This window comes from Peromyscus leucopus, chromosome 1 (assembly GCF_004664715.2).
Source record: "Peromyscus leucopus breed LL Stock chromosome 1, UCI_PerLeu_2.1, whole genome shotgun sequence".
Lineage (NCBI taxonomy): Eukaryota > Metazoa > Chordata > Mammalia > Rodentia > Cricetidae > Peromyscus > Peromyscus leucopus.
In genome coordinates, this window is record NC_051063.1 from 147,197,470 (window position 1) to 147,215,101 (window position 17,632).

The 17,632-nt window shown below is 44.8% G+C and overlaps 1 protein-coding gene across 1 annotated transcript; it reads right to left on the reverse strand.

Annotated features, from left to right (window-relative positions):
- Window positions 1-208: 208 nt before the first annotated feature.
- Window positions 209-9,114, reverse strand: Selenos (selenoprotein S). Its single transcript, XM_028872815.2, has 6 exons — window positions 8,984-9,114; window positions 8,298-8,432; window positions 7,152-7,258; window positions 3,507-3,596; window positions 3,273-3,351; window positions 209-854 (listed from the first exon to the last, which is right to left on the reverse strand). The coding sequence occupies exons 1-6, from the start codon at window positions 9,057-9,059 to the stop codon at window positions 775-777; spliced, it is 567 nt and encodes a 188-aa protein (XP_028728648.1). The 5' UTR covers window positions 9,060-9,114; the 3' UTR covers window positions 209-774.
- Window positions 9,115-17,632: the final 8,518 nt, after the last annotated feature.

Genomic DNA, 17,632 nt, shown 5'->3' on the forward strand with positions numbered 1-17,632 from the left:
TGAACTCAGCACGTAGCTAAGGCTGGCCTCAAAGGTGCAGTTATCCTCAGGCCCCAGTGTGGGGTCACAGGCTGCACCACCATATCCTGCTGTGCTATTTCTTTAGCCTACTAAGCAGGCTAAATCCCAAGGAGTCTGTCAGCTTCTAAAGTCACCAAGGCTACCTGCCACTAGCCATGAGCAAGAAGTAAAATAATTGGAGACTGAATGACAAAAAGCTGTTTAATATCTGATAGACAAAGTCAAGCTCACAAAGAAATGTCCTTGAGTTTAATAAAGATGCTAAAAATGTTACTTTTCAAGTATTTAGCTTTTTCTTTTTTACAAAGTTCTGTACATAAAAATAAATATACAGAAGCAAACCCCATCAACTGTGTACATCAGTAATCCTCACTGGTGGGCTCACCATTTATAAGGAAGACATCATTCAACGCATCCTGTCACAGAGACTGTCCTATCAGCAAGGACTTCTACCCGAACAGATCATCACCAGGCCTGCTTTACCAAGTTTGCTACATAGCAAGAGGCCTTCAACCTACCAACTAGCAAGGTGCCATGAAATTAAAGGCTGTCTCATCTCTAAGTAGAGTATGACCTAATGGCAATGTCCATAGCTCATACTGATCAAAGCCCTTGAAATACAGGTAGTTAAGAACGGAACTAAGCCCCACCTCTCCCTGGCTAGTCACTGTGAAAGTGTGCGTAAGGCAATTGAGTTGAGGGTTAAGGGTTCACCTTGCTAATGTCAGAGTGACACTAACAAGAGTCTTAGCTTCATCCACCAGATGATGGGCCCCTGCGTCCAGGTCTCCAGGAGCAGGTTCCACCCCCTTCACCAGTCAGAGGGTTATAACCTGGAAGTGAAAAGGAAACAGAACCATTTTGATGGCTGGAGATCAGGCAACATTCTATATTAAAACTATAACCACAAATCTAACATGTAAACCCCTGCAAAGATAAAGCTTCCATCTCCATGGCCACCTCCACGGGACTTTAGCTATTCTATAAAAAATTAAGGTGCGGACAGATGTGGTGCAGCCTTTAATCCCAGGCCTTGAGAGGCACACAAAACATCAGTCAGAAATTACCCAAGACGGCCTGATTTAATTATATGATGCCTCCAATTTCAAGTGCTACAGTTCTGGGGGAAAAGCTTCCCCAATGGAAGTGTTACAGCCCTGCTCTGAGGGGGACGTTTTCCCCAGTAAAAGTGTTGCAGCTCTGAGGGGAATCCCCAATGCACGCGTTACACTCTGAAAGGAAGGCTTCCTTCCCCAGTGGAGGAGGTGTAGCTCTGAGGGGAAAGGCATCATTGGCAGTCGGGAGCCAAGGAATACCACAAAGTCACACCACACAACAAACCTCACACAAGAGATTTATTGGGAGAGACACAGGAAGGTTCTCGCCTTGCTCAGGTGAGAAGCAGCAGGAACTGAGCAAGAGGTAGGCTTATACAGGGTTTCTTCAGGGAGGAGTTTTCCAGGGTAAGGACTGATAAGATTTCAAGTCCTGAGCTTGGCTGGAGCTCAAGGATTGGTGGGATTTCATGCTCAGGGATTAGAGGGTTTGGGTAGGTTTTCAAACATGGAAGTGGGCTTGGATCTTTTACCTTACACTAATCATAATGCTTAAAAGAAAGCACACATTCAAATAAAGGCTACTGAAGCTGCAGAAATGGACTTTTAAAAACAATTAAAATGGCCAGATGTGGGGGCTCACACCTGTAGTTCCATTCAGGAGATTGAAGGCAGATCACCTTGCATAAGGCCAGCCTTGGCTACACTGTGATTTTCAAAACAGCCTAGGCTTAAGTTTGAGATCTTGTTTCAAACCCAGAACAAAAGCAGAGCAGAACATTTTTAAAGGGTGTGATGGTCCAGGCCTATCATCTCAGCCCTTGGGAGGAGGCAAGAGGATCAAGGGGTCAAAGTCATCCTGCTCCATATACTGAGCTGAGGCCAGCCTAGGCCTAAGAGCCTGTCTCAAAAATGAACAAAAGCCAAACCAAACAACCAGAATGGAACTTTCCACTTCTAGTAGTCAGAACTGGGTCACCTACATCTTTTTTCCATCTCTCCCTCCCACATCAGTTCCTCACAGCCAGTCTGAGAACTGGGTCTTTGCCAAATGCCCCAGGCTCCAGAGTCAGTCTTATGTGGGTCGGTTCTACTCCTTGCTCATCATGAAATCTCACCCTGAGTCTTAGTTTCCTCATTTGCAAAGCCAGGCTGTTTAGGTTGGCCCTGGCTCAGGACTGCTGGACAGTACAACAGGCCATGTACAAACTGAAGTATGTCTGGTGAGCCAGGATGAGTAATTAGCTCTAGAGGGGAAGAGGGGAGATACATAATACACCATGTTCCATTGCCTCCAACTCAGCCTGAATCACAAAAGATTGCTAATTACTCCATTTGTGTGTCCCATCTCGCTGAGATAGGTGAAGCCCTCAGGGACAAAAGGAAGACATGCTGCTATGGTTTCGTCACCTAGAGTGTCTAGTCATGTTAATCCACAGAAAAAGGCTGAGTGAGCATCTGCCTATATCTTGAGAAAGTTACTCAGAGGAAACAGGGCAGCACTGTTGGCCAGACACGGACAGTGTCTGCCAGACACTGTCTGTAAGACAGGACTGCTCTCACCCTGGCTCACCTTTCCTGTCACAGGGCTGACAGGAGAGCAGGGAAGAACACTGACTCCAACACAATCGCCCTAATGCTTAGTGAAGAGCCACAGGGCACTCTGCATCTGCTTCCCTCGTCTCTACAGTCCTAAACCTGGGGGCGCAGAAACACTATGGAGCCTAGGCTGGCCTCCACTTGGACAAGCCTGCTTCAGCAGCCCAAGTGCTAGGACTCCAAGTATACATCCCATGCTCAGCCGGAGAATCTTCACTTTGAAAGGAAACCATAGAGCTGGGAAGCCGGCTCAGTGGGTAGAAGGACGTGAGTGCAAATCCCCAGCACCCCTGCATAAAGGCAGGCCTAGCAACACACTGGTAAGCCCGGGGCTTTGGCTGAAACAGGACTACTGAGGCTTCCCAGCTGCTGAACGAGCTCCAGGGAGAGGGAGAGACTGTGTCTCAGGGAATAAGGTGGAAAGTGATAGCCCAAGACACCGAATGTCCTCTGGCCTCTGTGTACAAACAAGCATGGGCACGTGCACTGGCATACGGAAGTGCCCCCACACCACACATCACAGAAAGTACATATAAAAAGACACGAGATCTTGTAAGTGCTAAGACTGTTAAATGTTTCACATTGCCAGGTTCTTACCACCTCCCCGCAAAGGCTTTTTGTCAGATTTTCCTTTGGGGGTGACAGATGAAGTAGAAGGCCCAGGACCATCTTCTTCCTGTTTGGACATACACAAGTTTAAGAATCAATAAATTCCACTTAGGGCTAGGGGTATGGCTTAATATGCCACGCTCTGGGTTCAATTTACAAAACCATGAAACCAATCCAAACCCCCCGCATTCTACACGGCTAATTGCTGTCAACTCCAGTTACCTGAGGCCTTCCCGTACTTCTTCTGTAACTTCTGCCTTCCTGCATGCTGTCCCACATTTCAATCTTCTGTCTCCGTTTCTCTTCTTCAAGCTAAGAAAGAATCACACATGGCAGGAAGCACTCGTAAGCTCCTACTAGTCTCAAAGAAAATGCTCATTTGAGAACTCTTAATTCAAACAGCTCTCAAAACATATCTTTATTTCACTTTATTCCTTAAAAAAAAAAAAGCTGTTGTGCAAGGCAGGGCATGATGGTACACAATTGGAACCCTGGCGCTCGGGAAGATGAGAGAAGACTTTAAGTTTGAAGCCAGCCTGGCCTATCTCATAAAACCCTTATTTAAATGTTTTAAAACGTATGGAAGGGACTGGAGAGATGGCTCAGCAGTTAAGAGCACTGACTTCTCTTCCAGAGGACCCGGGTTCAATCTCCAACACCCACGTGGCGGCTCACAACTGTCTGTAACTCCAGTTCCAGAAGGGCTGGCATCCCCACACATACATGCAGACAAAACACCAATGCACATAAAATAAAAATAAAGTTTTTTAAAAAGTATGGAAAAAACCCCAGTGATTCCATTATTTAACCCACTCTTATCAGTCCATTTTGGCAATGCAGAATGATCTGGAATGGGTGTGTGTGTGGCTGGCAGGCCTGTTTTATCATCATGTGGCTGTGCTACTTAGTCATTCCGCCTCAGGCACTGGATCATAGGACAACAGATTGCCAAGTGCATTAGAAAGCTAAACACTATGGAAACATAAGGGAAATGAATCCCAGCAGAAAATCACACTCAGCAATCAGCACCAAGAAGCCTGTGGCATGCATGGACCCAACACACGTGGTATTTATTTGCTTCTGTTTCCTATTCCATGGACAGCAGCCATTTTTTCAAGCAACCAAGCATTGAAGTGGACATGTATGTAATGGGTAAGCAAGCTCTCATTTCCAAAGGAATTCAAACTCAATTCAGTACATTCTGGTCCTAATTAAATTGTGATGTCATAAGGACACGAGATGCCTTAAAAGGACATATTCTGCAAAGTTCCCCACGGTATGCACAGGTCTTGCTAAACCTGTCCCTTCAAGCTTCCATCCCTTGTAAGTATAGGAAGTTCAGAAAGAACCAACTACCTCTTAGCGTAAAGGCTGCTTTATACTTTTAGTTATATCAAGAATGTCTAACTGAGCTGGGCACGGTGGTACATGACTGTAATCCCAGAATCCCTACTCTAGGGAAGCAGAGGCAGACTTTTAGGCTAGCCAGGGCTCCATGAGACCCTATACCTCAAAAACCAACAAAAGGATGTCTGATCCATCATAGCAAAACCAAAAACAAAAAATGGGCGTGGTGGTGCAGCAGGATGGCTCAGCAGGCAAAAGTGCTTGCTGAACAAGTAAACAAGCCTGATGCCCTAGAAGATCCCAGAACTCAGAGAGGAAAGAGGACGATTCCTGTAAGTTGTCCTCTGATCTCCAAGTGCACGCCATGGCATACACGTGCCTGCACTCACACACAAATAATAATAAACATACAAAATGGATGCATAGCAGATAAATTCTAGCATTACCTATGAGAGATCTAAGCTAACCATAAGGCAGGCAGATGATGGGCATTCAAAAAAGCATGCACATACTATTTCCATTTCTATTCAAAGGGACCCACATAATGTGCTCATAAAATATTGGATAAAATATACCTATAAAAATAACTAAGAAAATTGAACATTACATGGGATATTTAGGCAGTAGGTAAGAAGCACGGATAGTGGAGACTTAATTTCCACAGAAGGAACTTCTCTACCACAGGTTTTTAATTATTAACTTTAAAGTCCGGCTGATGACTAAGGAGAAGACAGACACCTAACTAACATAAACACTGAAGGCTGCTGTTGGAGCAAATGCCTTAGAGGGAGGATGTAGGTTTGTCTTATGGCCTTTCCTTCTGGGTCCCAGCCAAGCCAGGAAGACCAGACCCAAAGGATGACCAGGCAAAAATAAGAGAAGCTGCCAATTGGGGCAGAAAGGCACACGTCCCTGGAAACCCCAGTGACACAGCGAGACTGATAATTCTCTGGTGCCTCAAAGCTGGCAGAGGGCTGGCTCTTTTTGTGGGGGATGAGACAGCCTGGTGCGACAGGCTCTGAAGACTTGTGGGTTGAAACTGAAAGCAGCTCTTCAATGACAGAGCAGCTTGATACTGGTGCGCAAATGTCATCTGAATGAGGAATGTCCCCCACAGGCTCTCCAGCTGCCGGCAATGCTTGCCAATGTCACGGCACCTTCAGGAGGGGCAGGCTCGCTGGGGGAAGTATGTTCTGGAGGTGGACTTGGAGGGTTTATAGCCTGGCTCCATTCCCTGTCCTCTCTGCTCCTTGTGTGAGGATGGAATGCCATCAGTCGGCTTCCTGACCGCCAGGCTGGCCTCATGCTCTTGCCGCCATGGCAGCCTGCATCCTCCCCCAGGGACTGCACACCAAAGTAAGCCCTCTCTCCCCAGCTGCTTTCGTCATTCCCTCGTAGCTACGGAGAAGTGACTGACACAGCAGTCTCGCTCCCCGAGGGCCAGTGCAGCCCACCTGACTGCTCAAAGCAACCCTTGGTTCCCCCTTCCCCCCACTTCCCACCTTCCCTCCCATAAAAAAAACACCCATGCCTTAAGAAACAGAAAGCTTTAAAATTCCCGTCTTCTGGCCCACACCTCCACCAACATATCGTCATCTAAGACTTGTGCTGCGTCTTCTCGCTCTCCTGAAACCCACTGTGGTGTGCTTGACCATCCAGGTCATATGCAATACACAGCTCCCAACAGAGCTGAACATGGAGCTTGGAGTCCCAGCACTTGGGAGGTGGACAGGCTGGTATCCACCCTGGCTCCAGTGACATGCGACCCAGGCACACAGTGTTGTTGAGTAATACTGTTATAAGAAAACACTTGAAGACAAGACAGAAACAAAAGATACACCTTTCTTCAAGAGCATTTCTCAGAGCCGGGCCTGGTGGCGCACGCCTTTAATCTCAGCACTCAGGAGGCAGAGCCAGGCAGATCTCTGTGAGTTCGAGGCCAGCCTGGTCTACGAGTTCCAGGATAGGCTCCAAAGCTACACAGAGAAACCCTGTCTAGAAAAGCCAAAAAATAAAAAATAAAAAATAAAATACAACGAAATAAAAAATAATAAAAAAAAGAGTATTTCTCCCTTGACAGTTCAAAACTGTACAAAGTAAGCATGCTGACCCAGAGTGAACTAAATGAACTTAATTCTTGATATCCACCCAAAGACGCGCTCGCTCACCGAAAACATTACCATGTTCTGTCTTTTGCTGCAAGTCAGTATTCACACACCTATCCCTAACTCGCATTATTTTCCTTTATATCACCAATGTTGACACAGTAGACTCTGAAATCCATCTTGAATTTACCGAGACACAACCCTGCTCTATAAGCTTGCAAATAACAGTAAATGTATTTTATTGACTGTTATCACTCAACCTTGAACAATTTAAAATTAACTTCTTCAAAGTAAAAGCAGTTCAGGGGTAGAGGTGTGGACCAGTGATAGAGACCTTGTCTAGCATGCTCAAGGCCATGGAAAAGCAAAGAAAAGAAAAAACCCAATACATTTATTAAGCCAACTCAGTTCATACCTGTCTTAGTTTTTCCTTATGTTTTTCAACCTGGGCATTTAGATCTTCCTGCATTCTCAAACGAGCAGCTGCTAAAGCCTCTTGTCGCTTAACAACAGCATCAGGTTCTAAAATAGCAGGGAAAGAAAAATGAGGTATGACTCCATACAAAATAGCCTCTAGAGGTTCAAATGTCAGAAAACCACCACACAATACATCCGTGTATACTCATAGTAGAGCCCAAATGCTCTGATGGCCACCAGAGTGAGACCCTACCACACAATGTGGCCATCTCCCTTGCACCTGATCTCTAGGTGGAGAGCATTGCATGAAGCAAAGCTGAAGGCTTCTGCTTCTTTTTCACTTGATTAGCCCAGGTCTATGATAAGAGGTGTAAGATCCTCTTCCAGAAAACAAAGTCCTTTCAACTAGCATTAAGAATATGAATGTCAGCTAGGTGTGGTGGCACATACCTTTTATTAATCCCAGCACATATATATGAATCTGTATAAATTTGAGGTCAGCCCTGGCTGACTTAGAACCTTTTGTGTAGACTGGGCTGACCTCAAATTCATACAGATCTGCCTGCCTCTGCCTCCTGAATGCTGGCACTAAAGGTGTGTGCCCCACACCCAACCCTAGTTTACATTTTTACCTAGTTGTAAATCAAGGCTTTCCACCCCAATCCTAGTACTATAGTAATTCAGATGAATGGTGACCTGTATCTTAGTTATACTGCAACATAAGACACTTAACATTTCTTTTGGACATACCCACAGAAATAGCTTCTAGCTAGAATGGTTGCCCTTTGAGGGTTTTTGTTTGTTTGTTTGTTTTTTAAATAACCAAGTGATAAGTGAAATCGGGTTTGATGAGATCAGTGAAAAATCAAAATCAAGTGCATGCAAAATCCTAATGCTGAGTTTCTGGTCACTCACAGTAATTCTAGAGGTTACTCAATGGATGTAGCTAGAGCACAAAGAAACAGTTTTCATTTTAATCCTCTCTAAAATTAAGAATCACTAAGCGAGATGTGCATTGAGTATGCTACACATAATTGGGAAATTTTCAATAAAAATCTTTCAAAACCCAAACTCAAAGGCATAAACTGCTGCCACCTACGTAAGTGAGCTATAGGCGTCTTCATTTCTATCACATGACACTAACCCAGAACAGCCTCAGCTTGGTCCAGCTGCCTCTGCCTCAACGCCCTCAGTCGGACTGCGAGTTTCTGGATGACAATGTAGAGAAGGATGCAGCTGAAGAGGATGTACCAGCCGTAGCTGGCCAGCAGGGAGCCCACTGGAGGGGGAGGGTGGGAGAGAGAAAGAAACCAGATTCAAAAACGGGAAAAACGCCATTTTCCAATAACACTCAACAAAGATAAATCATAGCTCCTGCCTTCAGAACCTTCGCATCTAGCTGAGGAAACGGGCTCCTAAGTAGTTACTATCTGGGCAAGGAACAGAAACTTCTCAACCACCAGAGGACTCGGGGGAAGTCTGGAGGGTGCAGGGCACAGCAGCTGGGTTCTGAAGGACTAGGGGGACGTGTGTCTATCCGAATCAGGAAAGCAAAGGCCCTCCAGACTCCCGGAGCTACACTCTGGAAAGGAGACAGCAAGTGGGTGAGGGTTGTGCAGAGCGAAACGCCGGCCGGAGGACTCCTGTCACTTGCAAATGAAGATGTGAAAAGGATTCCAGCGAACGGAGTCCGCGAGCGCCCGCCCAGCCAGGGCGACTTGCTCGGGCCCAGCCCGCTGTCCCGGCCTGCCCGCGGCATTAACGCCAGGCCCCCCGGAGGCTGACCCACCGAGCATGGCGGCGCCCGCCGCACGCCCCGCCGTCCCTCACCTGTGACGTGCAGGAATCTCAGGCCCTCGGTCTCCAGCGCCGGCCGCGCGGACAGAGGTTCCTCGGCGTGCTCCATGGCTGCCGCGGCCAACAACTCGCCCGCCGCTCTTCCCAGCTCGGAGCTTCCGGTTCGGCCCTATGTACACGTGGCGCTCACGGCCGCGGCGGTTCTGACCTATCGTGGCTCGACCTGTCTCGACGCTCGACCAATCACAGAGGGGGTGTGACTGGAGGGCGGGGCTGGAGGACGCCCAGGCGGAAGCGCGTTTGACTTTTAGGGAGGAGCTGATGTGTTTGGAAGCTGTCGAAGCTTGAGCTCCATGCTCAGCTCAGCGTGGATTTGCAATGATTGGACACCGAGCATCAACAGATTTGAAGCCTCCTAGGGATGAGATTTGCATCCCATCCTTGTCACGGGGCCACTGAGGGTTGCAGCATAGGACTCCTCCGCAAACGTGAGGAAAGCGAGTTACTACTCCACTGACCCAAAATTATTCCTAAGGAACCACAATCCCAAGGGAAGAAATGAATGTAGTAATGACTCCAACATGTTTAGACTATTACTATGTGTTACATTACCACATTTTTGGTAATGCTTCCCAGCAACATACTAGGAAAGCAATAAAGGAGACGGCTGCGATTTGAAATGGAACTGATTGAATCAAATTTCCAAGATCTTAGGTTAATAGGATTAAGAAGGCAACAACTTTATCTATGGTGTTTAAAGGCGGGGCCTTTGGGAAATTATATGAGGTCAGTGTGGAGTTCTCCGAGGAAGAGGAAGCCAGATTTATACGCACTCCACCATGACGTGAAACAGCCAAAGGACCCTGACAGAATTTATACCGTACTTTGTGGACTTTGAATCTCCAAAATGGAAATAAATCTCATTGCTTCATAAAATTAGTCTGTCAAGTATCTTGCTACAGTAATAAACTAATGCAGTAATTCCTACTGAAGGACTGGTGTCCGTGGGATGAACACCTAGGGATATCACTCTCCCATCTCAGATTTCTCTTAAGCTTCTTCACTCATTACTTCATATATTTCTGAAGGTTTATAACACATAAAACTTGCACAGGTTCAAGCTCAACAATGGAGTTCCAGCACTGGGGGGTGGGATTGAGCAAATGGACACAGGTTCCCATCCCTAACAAAGGAGGAATCTGTAATTTATATCAGCCAGAAAAACAAGTTTCAATGTCCAAGTGTAGTTAGCCAACACAAAATAAATTTCAGGGTATATTTGTTGTTGTTTTATTTTGCTTTTGATTTATATGTGTGGGGTTGGGGGTTGCTGTGATTTGTTATTTTTGTCTTATTTTTTTCTTGTTTAGGTATTTGTTTTGTGGTATTTTTTAAAGACTGAAAGAAAAGGGGAAACATTTTGGTGCATAAGGTAGAGAAGAGGATCTGGGATGACTTGAGGGAAAAGTAAAGCATGATAAAACATCTTGTATGAATTTTTAAAACGAATACTATTGTAAATGTTAATAAGATAATATGATTCTAAAGAATCAATATTTTAAAGATTAAAAAATTATTTTTAGGGCTGGGCAGTGGTGGCGCATGCCTTTAATCCCGGCACTCTGGAGATCTCTGTGAGTTTGAGGCCAGCCTGGTCTACAGAGCAAGAACCAGGACAGGTACCAAAACTACACAGAGAAACCCTATTTCAGAAAAAAATATTTTTAAAAAGAACAATAGACAGTTAATGACTGCTGGAAAAGGGAGATTAGTCTCTTCCAGAGAAAAGTCTCCAAATTAATCATGCAACACAAAGTCATGACAACCTCTACACAGGCAGACTTCCCACTTCCTTCTCCAGGCTCTAGTTGGTGTGTTTCCCATGACCTTCCCATTTGTACCTTCTCCTCACCCATGCCTTCTCAGTCATGTTCACTGCTGCCCTTTCCACAATAGCTAGGAAATGGAAATGATCTTAATGTACATCAACTGATGAATGAATAATGAAACGTGATTCACATACAGAAAAGCAATATGAAATAGTCTTTGTGTGTGTGATGTGTGTGTGTGAGTGTGTGCGCATGTATATAACATTAATAATTTAAAGAGAGGTATGGTGATAGTTTATTTGTACTGAAATGTGATTTTATTTGTATGTTAATAAATAAAGTTGGCTGGGGGTCAGAGCTAATAGCAAGCCATAGCAGAAGCCGGGCGGTGGTGGTGCTCGCCTTTAATCCCAGCACTTGGGAGGCAGAGCTAGGCAGATCTCTGTGTGTTCAAGGATACCACCAGCATGGAGACGGAGACACACACCTTTAATATCAATACCAACCATAGAAGACCTGGAGGTCTGTATAGATGGGCATTGATGAGGAGGTCATGTGGTTAGGTTTACAACCAATAGGAAGGCAGAATAGAAAGTCAATAAAAAGGACAAACACACAGCATGTAGGTCTCTTGCTGAGGAGGACAGCAGCAGCAGTGAAGGGTAAGGTTTTTAGCTCTTAGCTATTGCTCTGACCTCTTAGGCTTTCATCTCTGCATTGGCTCTGTGTTTCTTATTTAACAAGACAATTACATCTACAGAGAGGCATTCAGTTTGAGAGGTGAGGGAAAGGCATAGGACAATTTGGAGGGTGGAGACATTGGAGGGCACCAAGGAAGGTAAGAAAAGTGTGAAGTACCAACTTTTGGGACCAAGTGTTCAATTATCTGAACCTGTGGGGGACATTTGCATCAAAAACACCTCAGAGACCAAATATAAATATCTGGTATTGCAGATAGAGTGGAGCTAATCAGAGCATAAAAGTCATGTTCTATGAAACAATAACAAAAGTTTCCTCATATCTAAGGAAATTTATGGACCAGCTGTACAGAAGACATTTAGAACCACAACAGCCATGGCTGAATAATAACTTCTCCATGTTGTATTGTAATAACGTTAAATTTTAAAGAAATTTCCATTTTTTGAGGAGGTTCTCACTATGCAGCTCTGGCTCACTAGACCAGGTTGACCTCAAACTCAGAAATCCATTTGTCTCTGTCTCCTGCGGAGGGCTGGGATTAAAGGTGTGTGCCATCACTCCCAAGCACACAAAAATTATTTTATAGCTTTTCACTACATGGAAAATTTCAAAAACACAGAACCAAAAACACCAGAAAGAAGTTTTAAGAAATTCGATGTCCCTACAAAGGCAAGCCCGTCCATGACCTCTTAGTAAATAAAAATAAGCAAAAACTTCATAACGAATAATTGCAGCCCCAAAAGAAAAGAAGCACCAAGCAAGATTACAGTATGGAAGAAAGGAATCCACCAAACTTGAGGAAGAGATCAAGACCTTGCAGGATATGCACAAAGCCCAGGAGACTGCCACACTGACATTGCACATGCGCAGTGAGCACTATTTGCTTCATGAACTGTCAGTTATGCCTGAGGAAGAACGAGCATGCTTTTGTTTACCAGTGTTGCTTAGCAACGGCTGCTCCATAACCGGATGCTTCTGTTTGACTGGTAAAACCACAGCCTCACACTTGTGGGAGTCACAGAGTTAGGCTGTGGTTGTTAGACGGTCAGTGGTTAAAAGTTCATCATTTCATAAAATCATTTAGTGTTGAGCTGATAGAAAGGTGGTCAGAGCGATGTTCTCCACCCTGAGGAAGCTCTTCGGCTTTACGAAGGAGCAGAAAACCCCCATGGGATTTTGTGATGGCCCAAACAATGAAACAGAGAACGTATCCTGCTGTTATTGTAGAACTGAGGACAGGTACAGCCAACCTTATGATCCTGAAAACAAAATTTCATGAGGCAGTGTGTATGGGAAAGCTCAAAGTGGTGCTGCGTCTCCTTGCAAAGAATTTTCATATGGATGATGTGGATGAAAGCAAACGGTAAGGACACTTGGAAACTAAGGATGAGGAGCCTTGAGGAAGTCGGGTGATGGGAGAAGCCTGCCTTTCCTAGCTCTGTTGTGGGCAACAGGGGTGAAGAGAGACCAGCTGTGCTTTCTGGACTACAGTCTCCTTGGTACCCATGATCACACAAAGGTCTGGTGTCCAGATCTTTTTCTGCAGCAGGAGAACAACAAGACCAAAGCTCCAGCAGGTTTACTGTCGCCCCATAATTCTCCTATGGAGCATTTTCTCATGGAACATTGAATATACAATAGAATAATCTAACAAGCTATAAAGAAATGGGATTTAATTTCAATCTACATAATAAACACAATGTTCTATAAAATGTAGAAACTACAGAATTCAAGCAATGTTCCTCATAGTATGTCTTCCTCCCACCTAAAATTACCCAAAAAACATTCAATATGAATCTTGTACCTGTGTGTACTAGCATTTATATTCCCCACTGAAAATAATAGATATAATCTAAACTTGATAGATGTGAAAGAGAAAAGCCTGAAATCGCTTCACATTATCAGCCACCTTGAAAATGGACTTTACAAATCAGAAAATTGATGGCTGGATATTATCAGCTAAGGATATGAAGCTTGCTATCAATTTGCCAGATTAGTTTTATATTCTCAATGTTTTTCTCTTAGTGGTAAAAAAATGACCACTCTGTTTAAAAATTTTGGATACTGATCATTGGGCCCCCTACTCTGTACTTCTGAGCTACGCCCTAGTTTGAACCACCACTCTTTGCTTAAGGTGATTACTCACTTCCTTAGGCCCCGTCATACAAATGCAAGTGAAACATCTGGTTAAGAGGGATGAGGTTGCTTAATTTGCCTGTTTATTCCGTCCCTTAACATCTGTAACCATGATGATGAAATAAGTAGTAACATTTAGTTTCATTAAAAGGGGAGGTGGAAAAAACCAAACAAACCAACAAAATGCCAGGTATTGGTGATGCACACCTTCAATCCCAGCACTTGGAAAGCAGAGGCAGGTGGGTCTCTGCGTTCAAGGCCAGCCTGATCTATGGAGTGAGTTCCAGGATAGCCAGGACCAAACCCAATCTCAAAAAACAAACAAACAAAAAGGTGGGGTGGATATGATCAAAGTACATGATACACATATATGAAAATGTCATAATGAAATCTATTACACAATGCCAATAAAAAAGGAATCTTTTCCACTTGGGACTTTGCAATATAAAATAGAAACTAGCAGCAATTCATAAAGATAATGCATTAAAAATATACAAAGTAGGTCTAGGACTGTATCTCAGTTTGGTCAAGTGCTTCCCGGTCTAGCATGTACAGAGTCCTGGGTTGAAAGCCCTGCACAGCATAAACTGAGTACGGTGGCAAATGTTTCCAATCCCAGCATTTGGAGGCAGAGGTAAGAGGATCAGGAATCCACGGTCATCTTTGGTGTCATAGGAAGGCCATGCTTGGCAATGTGAGACTGTCTCAACAATCAAAACCATGAGAGACAGAGGCAGGTGGATCTCTGAGTTCCAGTCTAGCCAGGGCTATGTAGTTAGCCCTTCTCAAAAACAACAAAGCCAAATAAACAAAACCCCATATATACAAAGTAGCTCTGTTTACTCCTAGGAACCACAGTGTGCATACTTATGTGTGCACAGTATAATATTCAACTAAAAAAGTGAAGCATTTTGAATAGAGTGCATGAATTTTAGGCTTTTATTCCAGTTTCTAAAAAACTGCTTCTACATCTCAGGTGTGTTACTTTTGTTCCTTTTTCAAGTGGTAGCTGTCCGGAACCCCACTTAATCCAGCACTTGAACAGCTCAAGTGTTACTTGCAAAAATAGGACAAGGATGAATAGTGACCACAACTCCCACTATTGGTTATGTAGACCAAATGCCTAGCTCTAACTTGTCATTCTTACAACCACATCCTTGTACGGGTACTTCTCCATGTCCTTCAGGTTTAGGTGAATCTCCCCATCCATTGTATTTAGCTAGGTTGATTTATTTGGTTAACAGCAAGTAAGCAGAAGTGTTATCCCTCCTGACTAGTTTAACTAGTTGTCTGAGGAGAATTAGGCACAGAAAGCCAACTACTCCAGTTGATCACAGACACCACAAGATCTGCACAAGACTGGGCTTCTTAACATCCTACCACCGAGAGGGGGAGGTGCTAACTAGGCCCTCCCTGACCCCCCAGGACTAGTTGATGGAGAAGTAAGAAATATTTTCTTCAGTGGTGTAGCCGTTGGTAAGGTGCCCATACTCCCATAAGCAACCCTAACTTACCAAGTCCAACACAAAAAAAGGGGTGGCTAGTTGGGAAGAGGGAGATAATCCTAAGGACAAAGGAGGGTAATAGGTGTGTGTGTGTGTGTGTGTGTGTGTGTGTGTGTGTGTGTGTATACTCAAAACGGGTAACACTTCTGCTTACTTGCCATTAGCCAAAGCAATCCACCTGGCTAAATAAAATGGATGGGGAGATTCGCTTACCCTGAAGGACATGGCTATAAGAAGCACCCATACAAAGATGAGGTTATAAGAAGAGACACGTGCCGGGCGGTGGTGGCGGCACACGCCTTTAATCCCAGTACTCAGGAGGCAGAGCCAGGCGGATCTCTGTGAGTTCGAGGCCAGCCTGGGCTACAAGTGAGTTCCAGGAAAGGTGCAAAGCTACACAGAGAAACCCTGTCTCAAAACAAAACAAAACAAAAACAACAAAAAAAGGACTGTGTGTGTGTGTGTGTGTGAGTGATTAAAATACATCATGTACTTGTATGGAGATGTCATGGAACCCATTATTATACACAATTAATCTAAGGTAATAAACACACTAGAAATAAAGACCAGAGTCAAATATGGAAACATGTAGATGAGGCAGTTGCTGCTGGCAAACTGCCAAAACTCACTGTTTTACACGGTAAGAAGCAACTACATAGGACCAAGGATGTGGGGAGCCCAAGAGCTCAGAGAAGGCAATGTAATGACAGTCCCGCGCGAACATGAACGAAGTCCAGCCTCTTTCCGTGGGTACTCTTAAAGTGAAAGTGTTAGGCCTTGTGTACCATGCACCTGCAGTCCCCGGAGGCTAGAAGAGGCTGTTGGATTCCCTGGGACTGTTACAGGGCGTGAACTGCAGTGTTGGTGCTGAGAACCAAACCCAGGTCCTCTCTGAGAACATCGAGTCCTCTAAATCACTAAGCTGTCATTCCAGCTCCAACTCCTGTGTGTGTGCGCACATGCATATATATCCCGGCATATGTATGGAGATCAGTTCTATCATGTGGATCCAATGATCAAGCTTCAGGTTAATCATTAATCAAGTCTTTGTTAATCACGTCCATAAATTCAATTAGGCTGAGCCTCAAAACCAGGGCATTTACCCATTATATACAAATGCTAGAGCAAGAACATTCAAGGTCAAGTGTGATGGCACACCTGTCATCTCAGCTCTTGGGAGGTGGTGGTAGGATTAGGAGTTCAAGGCCAGTTTCAGCTATGTGGTTAGCTGAAAGCCCGCTGGGCTCTGTGAGACACCATCTCACATCAGTATCTTAAGGTAGTTCCATGGATCCAATTCAAGCAGGTGTTGCTTGACTATCAGTTGTTAGAAATTTCTGCTGTAACATGGCCAATATTAGCCTGAATGAAACTCAGGCTCTACAAAACTATTCACTGAAAATGTCGGGCTCTAGGGAAAAGGACATGATTGAAGTGAACCTGATCTGGGTCCTGAGACACACAGATAGAGGAGGAAGTCTCACTTGCCTCGAGCCAGCTTTGTAAAGACCTTGATCAGGACAATGGCATACATGATGTAATGGTGTGCTGGGTTTCATTTTTTTTCCCACCTACCTCAAACACTAAACTGTCTAGTAAAACTATCTATACTAACACAGTTCTGTTCAGTCCAGACTAATAAAGTGCATGCTCAGCAGCCTCCATTTCTCAAATGCTGTAGTGCAGCCCAGGCCTGAGTTCCAAACATAAGCTACTTTTAGGAAAAAAAAAATTGCAATTAGAAGTTACCCCAGGCCACCAGTCTTGTCATCACAGGGACTGTTGACCAAGATGGAGTCTCATCCAGCAAGAGGACTCAATGACGCTACGGACAACAGGAATGCTTTTTCTTTGGTGCTAGGGGTCTTGCAGTCTTAGCACGGCTGTCATCAAGCCCGAGTCCCAGCCAAGAGAAGCAAGTACTTCATCTGTCTTGTCAGCAACAGGGGCCAATGCATTAACAGGCAGTCCAGGCAGCCTCAGTGAGGATACTGCAAACCAGACTCCAATCCAGCATGGGATGAAACTGAATTTAAGCATAGGGCTCAGCAGAAGCCACGGTCCCCTCCATTCTCCCCAGCAAGACCCTTGGGAACCACAGTTCCTCTGTACCTCAGGTATCTGGTACATGCCTTACAAGAATAGTTATCAGCCATCAACGAATGGATCCAGAGACTATTTAATATGCTGCTCACATTCACAATTACCAAAGGAGTTTGCAAACTGTAACCAGGGGCTGGGAGGACGGGTCAGTGGGTAAGAATGCTTGCTATGCAAGCTTCAGTACCTGTGTTCAAATCCCCACCACCCAGGTAAAAAGCTGGGTCTGTCCAAATGCATGCCCACCACCCTAGTACTGTAGGGTAGATAGGACTGCTGGAACCGGCTGGCTGCCAGCCTAGCTCCTGGCTCAGAGAGAGACATTGTTCTCAAGGGAACAAGGCAGAGTAGGGAAACCAAGGAACTGATAATTATCAATAAAAATCTTTCCCAGAGAAGGAATAAGTTAAGAT

Coding starts and splice junctions, on each gene's coding strand:
- Selenos (XM_028872815.2), bottom strand. CDS start 9,059: ATGGAGCACGCCGAGGAACCTCTGTCCGCGCGGCCGGCGCTGGAGACC. Junction 8,433..8,983: donor GAGATTCCTGCACGTCACAG/GTGAGGGACGGC, acceptor CTCCCCCTCCAG/TGGGCTCCCTGCTGGCCAGC. Junction 855..3,272: donor AAAGCCTTTGCGGGGAGGTG/GTAAGAACCTGG, acceptor TTTCACTTCCAG/GTTATAACCCTCTGACTGGT.